Here is a 21,162-nt window from a genome sequence, read left to right as displayed (position 1 = left end):
GCAGCTCCAACATCAACTGCAGCTCCAACAACAACTGCAGCTCAATTTACTACTGCAGCTCCAACTACTACAGCAGCTCCAACAACTACTGCATCTCCAACTATCACTGCAGCTCCAACAACTACTGCAGCTCCAACAACTACTGCAGCTCCAACAACAACTGCAGCTCCAACAACTGCAGCTCCAACTACTACTGCAGCTCCAACTACTACTGCAGCTCCAACTACCACTGCAGCTCCAACAACTACTGCAGCTACAACTACTGCAGCTCCAACAACAACTGCAGCTCCAACAACAACTGCAGCTCCAACTAATACTGCAGCTCCAACTACTACAGCAGCTCCAACAACTACTGCAGCTCCAACTACCACTGCAGCTCCAACAACTACTAAAGGTCCAACAACAACTGCAGCTCCAACTACTACTGCAGCTCCAACTACCACGGCAGCTCCAACTACCTCTGCAGCTCCAACAACAACTGCAGCTCAAACAACAACTGCAGCTCCAACTACTACTGCAGCTCCAACTACCACTGCAGCTCCAACTACCACTGCAGCTCCAACAACTGCAGCTCCAACAACAACTGCAGCTCCAACTACTACTGCAGCTCCAACTACCACTGGAGCTCCAACTACCACTGCAGCTCCAACAACAACTGCAGCTCCAACTACTACAGCAGCTCCAACAACTACTGGAGCTCCAACTACCACTGCAGCTCCAACATCTACTGAAGCTCCAACAACAACTGCAGCTACAACAACTACTGCAGCTCCACCAACAACTGCACCTCCAACTTCTACTGCAGCTGCAACTACTACAGCAGCTCCAACAACTACTGCAGCTCTAACTACTACAGCAGCTCCAACAACTACTGCATCTCCAACTACCACTGCAGCTCGAACAACTACTGCAGCTCCAACAACTACTGCAGCTCCAACAACAACTTCAGCTCCAACAACAACTGCAGCTCCAACTACTACTGCAGCTCCAACTACTACTGCAGCTCCAACTACCACTGCAGCTCCAACAACAACTGCAGCTCCAACATCAACTGCAGCTCCAACAACAACTGCAGCTCCATTTACTACTGCAGCTCCAACTACTACAGCAGCTCCAACAACTACTGCATCTCCAACTACCACTGCAGCTCCAACAACTACTGCAGCTCCAACAACTACTGCAGCTCCAACAACAACTGCAGCTCCAACAACTGCAGCTCCAACTACTACTGCAGCTCCAACTACTACTGCAGCTCCAACTACCACTGCAGCTCCAACAACTACTGCAGCTACAACTACTGCAGCTCCAACAACAACTGCAGCTCCAACAACAACTGCAGCACCAACTAATACTGCAGCTCCAACTACTACAGCAGCTCCAACAACTACTGCAGCTCCAACTACCACTGCAGCTGCAACAACTACTAAAGGTCCAACAACAACTGCAGCTCCAACTACTACTGCAGCTCCAACTACCACGGCAGCTCCAACTACCTCTGCAGCTCCAACAACAACTGCAGCTCAAACAACAACTGCAGCTCCAACTACTACTGCAGCTCCAACTACCACTGCAGCTCCAACTACCACTGCAGCTCCAACAACTGCAGCTCCAACAACAACTGCAGCTCCAACTACTACTGCAGCTCCAACTACCACTGCAGCTCCAACTACCACTGCAGCTCCAACAACAACTGCAGCTCCAACTACTACAGCAGCTCCAACAACTACTGGAGCTCCAACTACCACTGCAGCTCCAACATCTACTGAAGCTCCAACAACAACTGCAGCTACAACAACTACTGCAGCTCCACCAACAACTGCACCTCCAACTTCTACTGCAGCTGCAACTACTACAGCAGCTCCAACAACTACTGCAGCTTCAACTACCACTGCAGCTCTAACAACTACTACAGCTTCAACAACTACTGCAGCTCCAACAACAACTTCAGCTCCAACTACTACTGCAGCTCCAACTACTACAGCAGCTCCAACAACAACTGCAGCTCCAACAACAACTGGAGCTCCAACTACTACTGTAGCTCCAACTACCACTGCAGCTCCAACAACTACTGCAGCTCCAACAACTACTGCAGCTCCAACTACTACTGCAGCTCAAACTACTACAGCAGCTCCAACAACTACTGCAGCTCCAACAACTACTGCAGCTCCAACAACAACTGCAGCTCCAACAACATCTGCAGCTCCAACTACTACTGCAGCTCCAACTACCACTGCAGCTCCAACAACAACTGCAGCTCCAAGAACAACTGCAGCTCTAACTACTACAGCAGCTCCAACAACTACTGCTTCTCCAACTACCACTGCAGCTCCAACAACTACTGCAGCTCCAACAACTACTGCAGCTCCAACAACTGCAGCTCCAACAACAACTGCAGCTCCAACTACTACAGCAGCTCCAAATACTACTGCAGCTCCAACTACCACTGCAGCTCCAACAACAACTGCAGCTCCAACAACAATTGCAGCTCCAACAACATCTGCAGCTCCATTTACTACTGCAGCTCCAACTACTACAGCAGCTCCAACAACTACTGCATCTCCAACTACCACTGCAGCTCCAACAACTACTGCAGCTCCAACAACTACTGCAGCTCCAACAATTACTGCAGCTCCAACAACTGCAGCTCCAACTACTACTGCAGCTCCAACTACTACTGCAGCTCCAACTACCACTGCAGCTCCAACAACTACTGCAGCTACAACTACTGCAGCTCCAACAACAACTGCAGCTCCAACAACAACTGCAGCTCCAACTACTACTGCAGCTCCAACTACCACAGCAGCTCCAACAACTACTGCAGCTCCAACTACCACTGCAGCTCCAACAACTACTACAGCTCCAGCAACAACTGCAGCTCCAACTACTACTGCAGCTCCAACTACCACTGCAGCTCCAACTACCTCTGCAGCTCAAACAACAACTGCAGCTCCAACAACAACTGCAGCTCCAACTACTACTGCAGCTCCAACTACCACTGCAGCTCCAACTACCACTGCAGCTCTAACAACAACTGCAGCTCCAACAACAACTGCAGCTCCAACTACCACTGTAGCTCCAACAACTACTGCAGCTCCATCTACAACTGCAGCTCCAACTACTACTGCAGTTACAAACACTACTGCAGCTCCATCAACAACTGCAGCTCCACCAACAACTGCACCTCCAACTTCTACTGCAGCTCCAACTACTACAGCAGCTCCAACACCTACTGCAGCTCCAACAACTACTGCAGTTCCAACAACTGCAGCTCCAACTACTACTGCAGCTCCAACTACCACTGCAGCTCCAACAACTACTGCAGCTACAACTACTGCAGCTCCAACAACCACTGCAGCTCCAACAACTACTGCAGCTACAACTACTGCAGCTCCAACAACAACTGCAGGTCCAACAACAACTGCAGCTCCAACTACTACAGGAGCTCCAACAACTAATGCAGCTCCAACTACCACTGCAGCTCCAACAACTACTACAGCTCCAACAACAACTGCAGCTCCAACTACTACTGCAGCTCCAACTACCACTGCAGCTCCAACTACATCTGCAGCTCCAACAACTGCAGCTCCAACAACAACTGCAGCTCCAACTACTACTGCAGCTCCAACTGCCACTGCAGCTCCAACTACCACTGCAGCTACAACAACAACTGCAGCTCCAACAACAACTGCAGCTCCAACTACTACTGCAGCTCCAACTAGCACTGCAGCTCCAACTACTACTGCAGCTCCAACTACTACTGCAGCTCCAACAACAACTGCAGCTCCAACAACATCTGCAGCTCCAACTACTACTGCAGCTCCAACTACTACAGCAGCCCCAACAACTACTGCAGCTCCAACTACCACTGCAGCTCCAACATCTACTGCAGCTCCAACAACAAATGCAGCTCCAACTACCACTGTAGCTCCAACAACTACTGCAGCTCCAACTACCACTGCAGCTCCAACAACTACTGCAGCTACAACAACTACTGCAGCTCCATCAACAACTGCACCTCCAACTACTACTGCAGCTCCAACTTTTACAGCAGCTCCAACAACTACTGCAGCTTCAACTACTACTGCAGCTCCAACAACTACTACAGCTTCAACAACTACTGCAGCTCCAACAACAACTTCAGCTCCAACTACTACTGCAGCTCCAACTACTACAGTAGTTCCAACAACAACTGCAGCTCCAACAACAACTGGAGCTCTAACTACTACTGCAGCTCCAACTATCACTGCAGCTACAACTACTGCAGCTACAACAACTACTGCAGCTCCAACTACTACAGCAGTTCCAACAACTACTGCAGCTCCAAATACTACTGCAGCTCCAACAACAACTGCAGCTCCAACAGCAACTGCAGCTCCAACTTCTACTGCAGCTCCAACTACCACTACAGCTCCAACAACAACTGCAGCTCCAACAACTGCAGCTCCAACAACACCTGCAGCTTCAACTACTACTGCATCTCCAACTTCCACTGCAGCTCCAACAACTACTGCAGCTGCAACAACTACTACAGCTTCAACAACTACTGCAGCTCCAACAACAACTTCAGCTCCAACTACTACTGCAGCTCCAACTACCACTGCAGCTCAAACAACTACTGCAGCTCCAACAACAAGTATAGCTCCAACTACCACTGTAGCTCCAACAACTACTGCAGTTTCAACTACCACTGGAGCTCCAACAACTATTACAGCTACAACTACTACTGCAGCTCCAACAACAACTTCAGCTCCAACTACTACTGCAGCTCCAACTACTACAGCAGCTCCAATAACTACTGCAGCTCCAACTACTACTGCAGCTCCAACAACTGCAGCTCCAACTACTACTGCAGCTCTAACTACTACAGCAGCTCCAACAACTACTGCAGCTCCAACTACCACTGCAGCTCCAACAACTACTACAGCTTCAACAACTACTGCAGCTCCAACAACAACTTCAGCTCCAACTACTACTGCAGCTCCAACTACTACAGCAGCTCCAATAACTACTGCAGCTCCAACTACTACTGCAGCTCCAACAACAACTGCAGCTCCAACTACTACTGCAGCTCCAACTACCACTGCAGCTCCAAAAACAACTGCAGCTCCAACAACAACTGCAGCTCCAACAACAACTGCAGCTCCAACTACTACTGCATCTCCAACTACCACTGCTGCTCCAACAACTACTGCAGCTCCAACAACTACTGCAGCTCCAACAACAACTGCAGCTCCAACAACTGCAGCTCCAACTACTACTGCAGCTCCAACTACTACTGCAGCTCCAACAGCAGCTCCAACAACTACAGCAGCTACAACAACTGCAGCTCCAACAACAACTGCAGCTCCAACAACTGCAGCTCCAACTACTACTGCAGCTCCAACTACTACAGCAGCTCCAACATCTACTGAAGCTCCAGCTACTGCAGCTCCAACAACAACTGCAGCTCCAACTACTACTGCATCTCCAACTACCACTGCAGCTCCAACTACCACCGCAGCTCCAACAACAACTGCAGCTCCAACAACAACTATAGCTCCAACTACCACTGTAGCTTCAACAACAACTGCAACTCTAACAACTGCAGCTCCAACAACAACTGCAGCTGCAACTACTACTGCAGCTCCAACTACTACAGCAGCTCCAACAACTACTGCAGCTCCAACTACCACTGCAGCTCCAACAACTACTACAGCTTCAACAACTACTGCAGCTCCAATAACAACTTCAGCTCCAACTACTACAGCAGCTCCAATAACTACTGCAGCTCCAACTACTACTGCAGCTCCAACAACAACTGCAGTTCCAACAACAACTGCAGCTCAAACTACTACTGCAGCTCCATTTACTACTGCAGCTCCAACTACCACTGCAGTTCCAACAACAACTGCAGCTCCAACAACAACTGCAGCTCCAACTACTACTGCAGCTCCAACTACTACAGCAGCTCCAACAACTACTGCATCTCCAACCACCACTGCAGCTCCAACAACTACTGCAGCTCCAACTACTGCAGCTCAAACAACAACTGCAGCTCCAACAACTGCAGCTCCAACTACTACTGCAGCTCCAACTACTACTGCAGCTCCAACAGCAGCTCCAACAACTACAGCAGCTACAAATACTGCAGCTCCAACCACAACTGCAGCTCCAACAACTGCAGCTCCAACTACTATTGCAGCTCCAACTACTACAGCAGCTCCCACATCTGCTGTAGCTCCAACTACCACTGCAGCTAAAACAACTACTGCAGCTCCAACAACAATTGCAGCTCCAACAACAACTGCAGCTCCAACAACAAGTGGAGCTCCAACTACTACTGCAGCTTCAACTACTTCTGTAGCTCCAACTACCACTGCAGCTCCAACTACCACTGTAGCTGCAACAACAACTGCAGCTCCAACAACAACTGCAGTTCCAACAACAACTGCAGCTCCAACTACTACTGCAGCTCCAATTACCACTGCAGCTCCAACAACAACTGCAGCTCCAACAGCAACTGCAGGTCAAACTACCACTGTAGCTCCAACAACAACAACAGCAGCTCCAACAACAACTGCAGGTCAAAGTACCACTGCAGCTCTAACAACTTCTGCAGCTCAAACTACCACTGCAGTTCCAATATTTACTGCAGCTCCAACTACAACTGCAGTTCCAACAACAACTGCAGCTCCAACAAGGACTGCAGCTCCAACAACTGCAGTTCCAACTACCACTGCAGCTCCAACAACAGCTGCAGCTTCAACAACATCTGCAGCTCCAACTACTACTGCATCTCCATCTACCACTGCAGCTCCAATAACTACTGCAAATCTAACTACCACTGCAGCTCCAACAACTACTGCAGCTCCATCAACAACTGCAGCTCAAACAACAACTGCAGCTTCAACAACAACTGGAGCTCCAACTACTACTGCAGCTCCAACTACCACTGCAGCTCCAACAACTACTGCAGCTCCAACAACAACTATAGCTCCAACTGCCACTGTAGCTTCAACAACTACTGCAGCTCCATCCACCACTGAAGCTCCAACAACTACTTCAGCTCCAACAACAACTGCAGCTCCAACAACTGAAGTTCCAACAACAACTGCAGCTCCAACTACTACTGCAGCTCCAACTACTACTGCAGCTCCAACAACAACTGCAGCTCCAACTACTACTGCATCTTCAACTACCACTGGAGCTCCAACAACAACTGCAGCTCCAACAACAATTGCAGCTACAACTACTACTGCAGCTCCAACCACTACTGCAGCTACAACTACTACTGCAGCTCCTTCAACAACTGCAGCTCCAACAACTACTGTAGCCCCAACAACAAGTGTAGCTCTAACTACTACTGCAGCTCCAATTTCTTCTGCAGCTCCAACTACTACTGCAGCTCCAACAACTACTGCAGCTCCAATTACCACTGCAGCTCCAACAAGAACTGCAGCTCCAACAACAACTGCAGCTCTAAGTACTACTGCAGCTCCTACTACCACTGCAGCTCCAACAACTCCTGTAGCTCCAACAACAAATGCAGCTCCAGCTACTACTGTTGCTCCAACAACCACTCCAGCTCCAACTACTACTGTTGCTCTAACAACTACTGCCACTACAACTACTGCTGCAGCTCCAACCACTACTCCATCTCCAACAACTACTGCAGCTCCAACAACAACTGCAGTTCCCTCAACTACTACAGCTCCTACTACTACTGCCGCTCCAACAACAACTGCAGCTCCAACTACTACTACAGCTCCATTGACCACTGCAGCTCCAACCACTACTGCAGCTCCAACTACTACTGGAACTCCAACTACTACTCCATCTCTAACTACTACTGCAGCTATAACAACTGCTGCAGTTTCAACAACTACTTTAGCTCCAACTACTACTGCCACTTCGGTCATCAGTAAGTAAAATATTTAATCCATGCCTTTTGCTCAGTTCACAGACTGGGAGGTTGTGAAAGATGGGTTTTCCACCTCCAATCACAGGGCAGTTGTTCTGTGCGGAGCCATTTTTGTGGTTGGCTTGTGTCAGTGGGTCAGTGTGGCCTGAAGTCTTTGGGGCTCAGCCTTGCAGCATGGTTGTTGTGAGGCACCGGGTCACCTGCCCTGCTGGTGCACTGTCACTACAGCGTTTGTTGGCAGATGTTTGCCGTGAGATGCTTGTGGGCTTCATACAGTTTGATCAGAATATTCAACCAAGAACATCAGGAATGTTCAGGTTTCAAAGGTTTTATGTCTTTTTTCACCTATGTTGCTTTTTTATTTAGTACTAATTCTTATGGTTGTTGTTACCAAGGTTTTGTTAGTGAGTAGATAATAATGCAGAGCATTCAAAATATATGCCTCAGTGAATACTTTATGTCCGATCTTGGTTGGGTTGAACAATAGGTGCTATAAGTCATAATAGTGATGAGCAAACCAGTGGATATATGGGTTCACTGAACCAGCAAGGACTAAAAAATTTTGGTTTTGGTAGCCGAAGTTGACCCGAAACTTGACACTGGACAACGATCCCCACACTAGTCAATTTGGACGAGAAATTCTGGCCTGTAAAATGGCTGTTGTAATTTCTAGGGGTCTACAAATGGAAATTAAATGGTAGTAAGAGCAGGATAGTTATACATATTGTCTCTCCTGGAGGATCACACTGCAGTCAAACTATTTTCTGGGCCCGCTTATTAGGGTTCATCAATATTCACTGCTTCCCTCTTCCACCCTCTGTGCCAGTGTGTGTGATTGGTTGTAGACTGCTATACAGGCCTCCCACCCAATGTCTGCATCTTTGAATGGTTGCAGTCAGTGTTCTGTATGGTAATGTAAAAAGAAAAAAAATCATTTAAAAAAAAAAATGACTTGTGCTCCAGCCCCATTTTGATAGCCAGCGCCTGTAAAAAAAAACAGCTACATGCTGGAGCCCCCACTTGTGAGCTTTACAATGGCTGAGTATCAAAATAGAGGGCATCCAACAGTGTTTAAAAAATAAAACTAAATAAATTAAAAAAATACTTTTACAAAAGGCATAGGTTCCCCCCCCAGTTTTTATAACCAGCCATGGTAAAACATGCAGGTGTGGGCTGGTATTATTAGGATTGGAAGAACCATGGCTATTGCCCCCCCCGCCTAAAAATTCTAGCCTTTAGCTGCCCAGAATTGCCACATTGCATTAGATGTGCCATTTCTGGCTCATTGCTTTGCTCGTTCTGACTGTCCTGGTGCCTTGGAAATCGGGGTGATATAAAGGGTTAATAACAGCTGTGATTTGTCGAGAAATGACAGCTGTCATCAAGCCTTGGATTACTAATGTGAGGCGTCAATGAAATACACCTATTACTAATCCTATAAGTGAAAAGCAATAAAACACAAACACCAAAAAATCCTTTATTTGAAATAAAATACACACACCCTCTTTCACCCATTTTTTTACTTCCAAAAGACCCTTGCAGATGCAATGTAATCCATGCGAAGTCCAATGGCTTCAGCTCTACTACATCCAGAGGCTATATAGAGGTAAAGCATGTCCGCTCTCTTCAGGCTTTGAAAGCATTGACAGCTGAGGGGGATCCGCCAGTGAACAGGTGTCCTCACTGACATCGTGGGAACCCGGGTGTAACGCTCTCCACCAAAGATGGTACAGCACCTTCAGTAGCTGAAATGGACCCACTGGACCACATGGGACCCGGGCCTACCATTTAGTGGAAGGGGCTTGTGTACACGCCCACCGCAAGGTGAACGCCAGGTGCTACCCCCAAGGCAAAGACCAGGACTGTGGCAACTGATCTCCAGGGCAGGGATGGACAAAGGTGCAGATATGCTGAGTCTCTAGTGTAGACAGGGACCACCAGGGTAACTCAGGCAGACAGCATGGCCAGAATAGACAGGCAGAGTCCCCAGCAAGGCTGGGATCACCGGAGAGGTTGAGACAGATGGTACGACCAGGACGGACAGGCAGAGTCACTAGCAAATCTGGGATCACCGAAGTAGCTAAGGAAGGTGGCATGGCCAGGATTGACACAGTCAAAAGTACCAACTGGGCAGAACAGACAGGTAGCAGGTACCAACAGGACAGAACAGACTGGTAGCAGGTACAAGCAGGACTAGACTATTACCAGACAAGACAGGACTGGGACCAGGTACTGCCAGAACAGGACTGGCTGGAACAGGGTGCCAACAGGGCAAGGTGGGCTGGGTTCAGGTACAGGCAGGACAGGACGGACTAGAACCAGGTGCCAACAGGGCAAGACAGTCTCGAGCCAGGTACAGGCAGGACAGGACTTAAACCAGGTGCCAACAGGGAAGGAAGGGCTGGAACCAAGTACAGGCAGGACAGGACTGGAACCAGGTGCCAACAGGTTGGGCTGGGACCAGGTACAGGAAGGAAAGGATGGACAGGACGGACAGGGACCTGGCAAATAACTGGATAGAGCACAGAACACTAACTGAACTAGGGCATTGATCAAGCCCATCCCCTAGTGGGAGTGCCTTAAGTACCCAGTGCCTCTCAGCAATAGTCTGAGATGCACTTCCTGGGAGTGACGCACTGACCCTTTCAGAGAAGGGCTGTGGTGCACATGCATAGCCTAGGAGCACTCCTGGAGGACCTGTGCCATGTGCACAGGCCCCGGGAGGTGGAAGTAGGAGGCAACCACATGGAGCACCACAGAGTCGCCAGATAGTGTGGAGAAAGCTGGCCGAGGCAATGAGTAACTTTGCGTTCTTGTTGGAAGGAGACCAAGGGGTGCAGGGACACTAGCGCTACACCGGGTGTGACGACACCTGCTCACAGCCAGGTCCCCACTCAGCTGTCAGTAATTCCCAGAGCATACATCGAATGGACATGTTTTCCCTCTCTTCACCCTCTGGATGTAGCAGAGCTGAGGATCATTGTGGGACTTCATATGGATTATTTCAAATCTGCAAAAGTGTATTTGAAGTTAATTAAGAAGTGAAAGAGAGTGTGTGTTTTTTATTTCATATAAAGGAAATTTTTCAGCTGTATGTGTTTTATTACTTTTCACATATAAAATTAATAATGCGGGTGTCTTTTAGATGCTTCCCCATTATTAATCCAGGCCTTGATGGCAGCTGGTATATTTTGACAAAACACAGCTGTCACCAACCCCTTATATTACCCCTATTGCCAACGCACAAGGACAATCGGGATGAACCGGGTTAGGCGCCAGGATTGGCACATCTATTGGTATGTGTCAGTTCTAGGCAGCTGTGGGCTGGTATTTTTAGGCTGGGCGGGCCAATGTCCATGGCTCCTCCCATCCTTATAATACCAGCCCTCACTTGTCTGTTTGGTTATAAAAAGTGGGGGGACCATAAAATATTTTACAATTATTTAAATAATTTGTTTAAAAAATGCTGTAGGATCCCCTCTATTTTGATATTCAGCCATTGCAAAGCTCACATTTGGGGGTTGCAGCATGTAGCTTTTATTTTACCCTCCCTCAAAATAGGGCAGGAGCACACAGCATTTTTTTTTACAGTAATTTTCCTAGCCAACCACAGCCATACCAATACTTGACATGTCTGTAATGGCCCGTACAGGAAAAGCTTGCTGATTGGCTGTTTTGTAACCTTTCAACAAGCTTTATTCGGATAGCAAACCCAAACAGGAGCCATACATACAGGTAAAAGTCAAGTTTTCACCTATCATGTAGATAGGTTATAACTAGGGATGAGAAAATTTATTCGCCACTATTCCGTATCTGACAGATAATGGGGTATTCGCACTATTCGCTATCCGACAAATAAAACAGTATCCGGTCCGATACTTTCAGTTTCATTTCTGACTTCCTGGTGCCTGTTTTCCAGCCAATGAACACATCTGATGTTGCTTGCTCTCACAGTAACGCCGCAGCCATCTTTGTTGTGGTGTTACTGTGATTGGCTTGGCCGCACAGCATCATAGGGGCTATATAAGCCAGCGGGCATTCTGTTCAGTCGGTCTCTCCCTCTCTCTTTCATACTCACCGATCACTGGCATGGTGCTGCACGGCTGTCACACTGCTCTGGTGGCTTCTGCTGTATTGAGGGGAGAGAGAAACTGTGCCCATACTGATTCTGCCTTTTCCTATCCATTTCAGCCTTTTCCTCAGTCTCCACAGCTCACCGTTAGGTCCAGCGTGAAATTATTTGAGTTTCCCATAGACTTACAATGGGCATTGAATATTTGCTAATACGCGAATAGCGGCGACCTAGTCGTCGGATATTCGTCGAAGCGGATATTTTGGTATTCGATCATCCCTAGTTATAACAGGTAGGTTATAACTTGTTAACACTGGACCAAGCCTTAAGGTAAAAAAGGCAAAAACATAAGAAAAATATATATATTTATATTTTTTTAAAAGGAAATATTAAAGGATATGATCAAAAGCTAAATTCTAAACAAATCAAAAACTACATATTGGATATACAATGTATATAACAAGAGGCAAAAAACCTATGCATTGTACTTCTTTACTTGTGGAAGACCAGGTGAAGTGTGCAGAAGGTTTAATGGCTTAAACAGCACTTTATATTGATAGCCTTTCCTTATGACAGGTCATCAATACCAGATCGGTGCGAAAACTGGAATTTTTGTCAATCAGCTGTTTTATGTGTCGACCGTGGCATGACTTGTTTAGTTGTGTAGCTGAAAAGCATAGCTTGGTCACGTGTATAGTAGCCACAGTGGGTTTCTGGAGATCCACCCCAATTCACTGGAATAGAGGCGGATGTGCAGTATCCAGTCACGGCCACAATGCAGTTGATGGAGCTGTGCAGCTCTACAACTGATCACATCCAGCCACTGTCAGCATCGGGAGCAGAGACCGGACGTTGTAATCTGATTGATTTGGTACTGATGACCTATCCTAATGATAAGGGCGGCGTCACACGCTACGATATATCGTGCGATATGTCGTCGGGGTCACGGATTCTGTGACGCACATCCGGCATTGTTAGAGATATCGTAGTGTGTGACAGCTATGAACGACTGTGAATGAGCAAAAATACTCACCTTATGCGTGCTCATTGACACGTCGTTCATTTCCATAATGTCGTTCCTCCTTCTGCGCGCCGGTTGTTCGTAGTTCCCGTGGCAGCACACATCGCTACGTGTGACACCCCGGGAACGACGAACAACAACTTACCTGCGTCCCGCCGGCAATGAGGAAGGAAGGAGGTGGGCGGGATTTTACGTCCCGCTCAACTCCGCCGCTCGGCTTCTATTGGGCGGCCGCTGTGTGATGTCGCTGTGACGCCGAACGTCCCTCCCCCTTCAGAAAGAGAATGTTCGCCGCCCACAGCGAGGTCGTTCGGGAGGTAAGTACGTGTGACGGGGGGTTAACGACTTTGTGCGCCATGGGCAACAAATTGACCGTGACGCATAAACGACGGGAGCGGGTGTGATCGCTCATTCAATCGCACGATATATCGTCCCGTGTAACGCCGGCCTAAGCCATTAATATTGAAGCACCAGACAACCTCCTTAACCCTATTCACCCCCGGGTGATTTTCTGTTTTTCCGTTGTTGTTTTTTTTTTCTCCCCCTCTTCCGAGAGCCATATTATTTTTATTTTTCCGTCAATCTTGCCATATAAGGGCTTAGTTTTTGTGGTATGGGTTGTATTTCAAATGAAACCATAAGTTTTACCATATAGTGTACTGGAAAATGGGAAAAAAAATTCCAAGTGCGGAAAAATTGCAAAAATAGTGTGATTGCACGATTGTTTTTAGGGTATGTTATTTACCATGTTCACTACATGGTAATACTGATGTGTCAGTATGATGCCTCAGTTTGTTACAAGTTCGTAGATACCAAATATGTATACTTTTACTTTTATCTTAGGGGTTAAAAAAAAATTCAGAAGCTTGTCCCAAAAATGTGGCATACTTTTTACACTATTATCCGAATCCCGTAGCCTTCTCATTTTTTGAGATACAAGGCTCAGTGATGGCTTATTTATTATGACTCAAGCTGCGCAGATGCTACATTTTAATCACCTGTTTTCGCATTTTGCGTAAAATTTGTGGAGACCAAAAAGCGTAATTTTGGCCTTTGGAATTTTTTTGCTGCTACGATGTTTACCGATCAGGTTAATTGATTTTATATTTTGATAGATCAGGCATTTGAGCACAGTGATATCAAATGCCTCTATATTTTTTATTTTTTTAACCCTTTAATTTTCAATGGGGTGAATGGGGGCTGATTTAAAATTTTAGGGGTTTTATTTTTTTTAAATTTTTTAAAACTTTTTTTATTTTACTAGACCCCTAAGGGGGCTATAAGTATCATCAATCTGATCGCTTGTTCCTTTATCCTGATAATAGCTGCCCAGCTCAGAGCAGGAGAAATGCTGCTCTCCTCTCGCACACAGCCCTCTGCTGGCAGTAAGAGGAAGTGAGTCATGATAACTATAAGAGTCATCACTTGACCCTGTGCTAGCATGGCAACCATCGGCTCCCTGTGATCACATCACGAGGCCTCTGATGGCAGTGAGGAAAGGCACGTTCCCCGCCGGTGCCATTTTGACAGTGCGATCTAAGCGGTTAACAGGCGCAAGTGGATCGCGGATCCACCCGGCCTGATAGCATCACATGTCAGTTGTTCAAATCAGCTGACATGTGCGGGACTCATCGCCGGCTCACCGACATCAGCCATGACACACCCAATACGTAATATTACATATTTATTATTTTGCATCTTGTTCATTTATCTTTTAACATATTTTGTGGATGGTATTAAATCAGCTTTGATTATATGCTTTGTACATTGTGTGATGTTTTGCTGTTGTTCACAAAGTTGTTGTTAAGCTGTTTAACATTATAGCAATGTTTGATTTATAGGCACGGGCACTGGAGGACTTCCAAATTGGGCAGTCATTCTTATCGCTCTAGCTGCTGCCGCGGCTGGCCTCATTCTAGGAATACTGGGCATATTTTCAGTAAGTATTAATTAATTCCTTATACAATGAAAAAAAGGATTATTTCTATTGATGGGTGAACGTGCTCGGCATTGCTCAGTACCCGATCAAGCATTTTGCTGCTCGGACGCCATGCTTGAGTCCTCACCTTGCATGTTTCTTGGCTTTTTATCAGCCAGTAAACATATAGGGATTGCCTGCCAATCATGGTAATGCCATAGCCATCTTGGCTGCTGGCATCACTGTAATTGGTTGGCTGCATTGCATCATCGTGTCTACATAAGACCCAGAGACGCCATGTTGGCCGCACGCTACTCGAGAATAGTGTAGGGACTAGGAAGATATTCTGCTGGAGAAGGGACAGTGTGTTATAGGGTGACAGTACCTGCTGGTACAACAGTAAAAGGGGTTGGAGAAGTTTTCCCCACAGGGTTCATGGATTTTCATTGGCAAATGTTTGAAAACCCCTGCTTAAATGTATTTCAAGCCTTGGGGGCTGCCAGATGCCCTGATCCGGCACAGGAGGAATTGCCACCCACCATAGCTGGAGCAAAATCGGAGTCGGGTGTCTGAAAGTCCTTGTTGTGCCAATTGTCCCCTGAGTAATGGCCTCCGTAACTCCTTGTTGTTGGCCAAAGAAGTCCCACTCCTTCTAAATGTAAATGTTGGAACTTACAAAAACAATCAGGGACTGAATCATATATATATATACAGTATAACTCTTATAACATAAATACACAAAATTGTGTATACAATATAAGCAAACTCCTAAAAGGAATGAGAGGTGAACTCAACACAAATACAGTATAAGTGGCTCAATTAATGGGGTATCACACCATATATCCAAATAACCGCATCTGCAAACGGATATTGCACTCTGCCCTAATATTGCACAAATATACAATAGATGTATAATAAATTCCCAATATAAGTAACTATATCAATATGCAATGAAATATGGTCCATCAATATGCCATGCAATATGGTCCTTTAAGGAGTTTGCTTATATGTTATGGACAATTTTGTGTATTCATGAAATAAAATGTATATATTTTATTGTATTATTAAGTCCCTGATTGTTTTTGTAGGTTCCTATATTTAGGTTTCTTCAGGGACATTATTTTGAGGACCCTGATAGGTTTTGTAAATGTAAATATTTTCTGAGGCCCTACTCACTAGGTGCATACGCTTTACCAGTCTAAAGGGTGCTTTACACGCTGCGACATCGCTAGCGATTGCTAGCGATGTTGCGAGCAATAGCACCCGCCCCCGTCGTTCGTGCGTCATGTGGTGATCGCTGCCGTAGCGAACAATATCGCTACGGCAGTGTCACATGCACATACCTGTTCAGCGATGTTGCTGTGGCCGCCGAACAAACCCTCCTTCAAGGGGGAGGGTTGTTCGGCATCACAGCGATGTCACAGTGACATCACTAAGCAGTTGCCCAATAGAAGAGGAGGGGAGATGAGCGGCCGGAACATGCCGTCCACTCCCTTCCTTCCTCCTTTCCGGTGGATGCAGATAGGATGATGTTCGTCGTTCCTGCGGTGTCACACATAGCAATGTGTGGTGCCGCAGGAACGACGAACAATCTGCGGAATGAAACACCAACGACGTTATGATTAGGAGCGACGTGTCAACGATCAATGATTTTTGCCGTTTTTGCGATCGTTGATCGTCGCTCCTAGCTGTCACACGCTGCGATGTCGCTAATGACGCCGGATGTGCGTCACAAACACTGTGACCCCGACGATATATCGTTAGCGATGTTGCAGCATGTAAAGCACCCTTAAGAGTCCCCCTCTTTCCAAAGGGAGAAAAAATGTTTTTGGTGGTCATTCGCCATGTGTATTTCAGGGTGTATTGCAATCCCTCCTTTCAATTTTTGAAAGGCCTTACCCTTAGTGCACAGGCTTCATCAGTCTAGAAGTCCCACTCATTACAAATGGGGGAAAAAAATTGCAAGATCTCATGCAAACAATTCCTTTTTTCCTGACTGAAATGGAAAAATGTTGCATTTTTTGGAATAAGGAGCATGTCAGTGCTTTCAGCATTTTTGCAGCATTTGTTTCAACATTGAAAGCAATGAGAAAGTGGAAACTGCAGCAAAAAATGCTAAGTGTGAACATAGCCTAAAGTGGAGGAAGTGGGGTTTTTCTTTTGCCCTATATGCAAGTCAATATCCAGTAAAGCATGGTTCTTAACATTTTTTCCCGTGAAATCCATTTTTGATTTGGTTTAGTATGTTGTATTGTCAGTCCGTAAAAGTGGCGTGATACTCTCACAACATTGTTTTCAGCAGCTACCTGGGAGTCAGATGTGCATCCAGTTGTCTTCCCCCATGCTGTTCCCATACCATTTCAGTGGTGTTTGCATCCATATTAGTGATTTCCAGGCCCCCCTCAGACCTTTTGGGGGGTCTGCTGGAAAAATGCTGGAGTTTCCCATTGACTTCCATTAATATTAAGCTTGTTACTCGAGATGAGCACCTAAGCATTAGAAACTGCTCGGCTTGAGTAACGAGCACCCAAGCATTTTGGTGAAAGAAATTTAAGAGTGAGGACACTACTGTTGTTCTCCCTGTCTAAACCAATCTGTATGATTAGGTGGCCAAAAGAAAATTGTATGGGACATGCAAATCATGTTCAGGTTCATGTCAGGCAGGACAGCCAGGAAGCATAATATTCACAGTCCTCATCCAAGAGGACCTCCAGTGTTGATATTGGTCTAGTAGAGAGATGATTATTTTTGTGGCGAGAGACAGGTTTTATAGATGATTTTATAGGCCCAGAAGGACATTCAAATTAGCTCTCATTGTAGGTAGCTAACTTATAAATCTATGGTTCACTATTAAAAAAGACTCTCAACATAACCAAGGAATGAATATTAGCCAACGTTTATCAGAGAGCATTGCTCAGCTTGTAAATTTCTCTAGGTCAGCTCGTAATTCCATGTAATGGCATGGTTTTATATATATATATTGTCATTTTTTCATATAACCTATAAAGAACCATTAATTTTGAGAAGGAGTGACAGTGAATAAACTACCTGCTTAGGATATTTTTGGCTTTGATATACACAAACGTTTAGAAGTCCATTAAAACCAATGGTGGACCATGCTATACATGGCGATTGGCAACTAGAAGAGTGGAAGACACTTCTGGTTTGGAACATAAAGTGATTTTCCACGTGAGGAACCTAAGAGATGGGTTAGACTTTATGAGAAAATCCCCTTAAAATCTAGAGGTAAAAATGCAAATATAGATGTCCTACTATCACTGTGAAGGTCTCATTCAGTACTGCTTGGTAATATCTTGTGAAGAAGATTGATGAGTGACTATAACTAAGTTTTGTCTTTGCAGATCTTGTCTTTAATATATCCGTCAGGTTTTCTGGCTATAAGCTCGAGTATTGGTCCAGGTGTCTCCAGTGTTCTACCAGGAACCACAAGTACTTTGGTTGGCCCCTCAACCTACACGCCACACTATTGGAGCGATAACCCTGAGCTTCTGCAGTTTCACCAAGGACCTCGTCTTAATCCACAACCACAAAGTCATCAACCCAGACAGCCTCCGCAGCATTCCCCACAACAACCACCATATCTTCCGCATCATGCACAAGCACAGCACGAAGATCATGGTTATATTAATCCATACAATAATCGTACTCACCCATGAAGAAGGACGAGGACGTTATAGAAAATAAGCACATATGCGATTGTAATATATATTTATTTTGCATATAAAATAAACTTTTAGAAAATATTAAAGTTTTGAATTTTAAAATCAATTTGCCAAGATAAATGTTGATGTAGCCGTTGCCAACTCCGCAGAGGACTATTTATTTGAACATTGGAGGGCAAGCATCACCCGTTTCTGAAATATGGGACAATGAATAATAAAACGAATCCATCTGTAAAGAGACAAATGTAGTTGCAACCAATGAAATTGGGATATCTGGTATTTAAAGTTAGTATCCAAATAGACTCCCTCATGCGCAATATATTCCTCCAGTCTCCGGCTCCTACACATTGTGGTTTTTATGACCTTTGCTACTGCAATGGCTAGAAAATGCTACTGTTTCGATGCTTTCTGAAAATGGCATGATTCCGAACTTTGGAACCCTGAAAGGTGTTCACTTATGTTTTTGTTTATTACCATGGATATATATTCAAAAAAGTAATTCAGGGGTTAAATCACGAGATTTCTTGTATGCTACTTGAATGGAAAGTGACATTTTTAAACCAGGAACCGATTCAATACTAGAGCTGGGCGATTAGTAACTATTCCTGTTCGGATATTTCGTAATGAATCACGAAGTACTTTTCCAGTATTTGTCCCAAATAATGACCCTAAGGGATACTTTGCACGCTGCGACATCGCTACTGCAATATCGTCTGGGTCAAATCGAAAGTGACGCACATCCGGCGCCGGTAACGACGTTGCATCGTGTAAAGCCTAGATGCGCCGATAAACTATCGCAAAAGCGTCGTAAATTGGTGATCTGTGTAGCGTTGGTCATTTTCATAATGTCGCACCAATAGGAGATACGATGTTGTTCCTCGTTCCTGCGGCAGCGCACATCGCTGTGTGTGAAGCCGCAGGAGCGAGGAACATCTCCTTACCTGCCTCCACCGGCTATGCGGAAGGAAGGAGGTGGACGGGATGTTTACATCCCGCTCATCTCGGCCCCTGCGCTTCTATTGGCTGCCTGCTGTGTGACGTCGCTGTGACGCCGCACGACCCGCCCCCTTAGGAAGGAGGCAGATCGCCGGCCAGAGTGACGTCGCAGGGCAGGTAAGTGCGTGTGAAGCTGCCGTAGCAATAATGTTCGCTACGGCAGCTATCACAAGATATCGCATGTGTGACGGGGGCCTGTACTATCGCGCTCGGCATTGCTAGCCAATGCTAGCGATGTCGCAACGTGCAAAGTACCCCTAATGCAAGGCACTGAGAAACCCGAGCATTTTTCTTGTTATGACTAAAGGCCGCTTCACACGCAACGACATCGCTAACGAGATATCGTTGGGGTCACGGAATTTGTGACGCACATCCATCCTTGTTAGCGACGTCGTTGCGTGTGACACCTACGAGCGACCGCTAACGATCAAAAATACTCACCTAATCGTTGATCGTTGATACTTCGTTCATTTCCCGAATATCATTGCTGGTGCTGGACGCAGGTTGTTCTTCATTCCTGAGGCAGCACACATCGCTATGTGTGACATCTCGGGAACGATGAACATCTTCCTGCATCCTCCGGCAACGAGGTGGGTGTGTCGTTAATGCGGCTGGTCTCTGCCCCTCCAATTCTATTGGCGTGCTGCTGTGTGACGTCGCTGTGACGGCGCACGAACCTCCCCCTTAAAAAAAAGGTTGTTCGCCGCCCACAGCGACGTCACTAGGAAAGTAAGTATGTATAACGCGTCCTAGCGATATTGTTCGCCACGGGCAATGATTTGCCCGATACGCACAAACGACGGGTGCGGGTGCTATCGCTAGCGACATCGCTAGCGATGTCACAGCGTGTAAAGCGCCCTTAATACTATGATAGTACTTGGTATTTAGTACGCATAATCTGAACACAGCTAGTTAATATTCGCACATCACTATTCAATACCACATTGCTGTGACAAAAACTCCACTTTATTCTAGATACATCCATAAATGTGTTACTATCTAGTTGTGAAAATAGTTCTGTTATTTTAGCTCTTGACCCCATTTCTACTTTTACTGCGAAAATCAAACCTCCGGGAGACATAAAGAAGGTCTCTGGGAATAGAACTAAGTAAATAACTAATGGAAATGTCTCTGTAGATAAATTCATAAGAAGATTTAATTGGCAAATCACAATCATTTTGTCTAAAGAGATAATCAGTGTAGAGTTAAAATGTCACATTATTTCACTGAGGAAACCTGTCCTAGAATGTTACCACAGGTGGCGGTGAGAATGTGCAGTAGGAAGTGCCACTTTTGTGATCTGGAGATAGATAGTTATATTGTTATTTATGACTAAAGGGTGAACATTAGCAGCTTCTTAGTCCTTTAGCACCTCTGGTATCTCCTGTATTAGATCAGAAATATGTAATGATCAGCAGTGAGAGCAGCCTCTTCTTATCTCAGCACCACTGATATCTCCAGTATTAGATGAGATAGACAGGGTGGACAGAAGTGTGAGCAGCCTCTTCTTACCTCAAGCCCCATGGTATCTCCAGTATTATATCAGGTAAATATTGTGAACAGCAGTCTCTT

At 46.0% G+C, this 21,162-nt stretch overlaps 1 protein-coding gene across 1 annotated transcript in view; it reads left to right on the top strand.

Annotated features, from left to right (window-relative positions):
• The window catches only part of LOC142251750 (uncharacterized), a 127,505-nt gene that overhangs the window by 9,707 nt on the left and 96,636 nt on the right, over nucleotides 1–21,162 (top strand). Inside the window, exons 3-4 of the mRNA XM_075324801.1 lie at nucleotides 4,142–4,815; nucleotides 14,258–14,378. Coding sequence (XP_075180916.1) covers nucleotides 4,142–4,815; nucleotides 14,258–14,378 — 795 coding nt within the window. The remainder of the gene's footprint in view (nucleotides 1–4,141; nucleotides 4,816–14,257; nucleotides 14,379–21,162) is intronic.

The sequence above is a fragment of the Anomaloglossus baeobatrachus genome, chromosome 9 (assembly GCF_048569485.1).
Source record: "Anomaloglossus baeobatrachus isolate aAnoBae1 chromosome 9, aAnoBae1.hap1, whole genome shotgun sequence".
Lineage (NCBI taxonomy): Eukaryota > Metazoa > Chordata > Amphibia > Anura > Aromobatidae > Anomaloglossus > Anomaloglossus baeobatrachus.
This window is presented reverse-complemented; position numbering and strand designations above follow the sequence as displayed.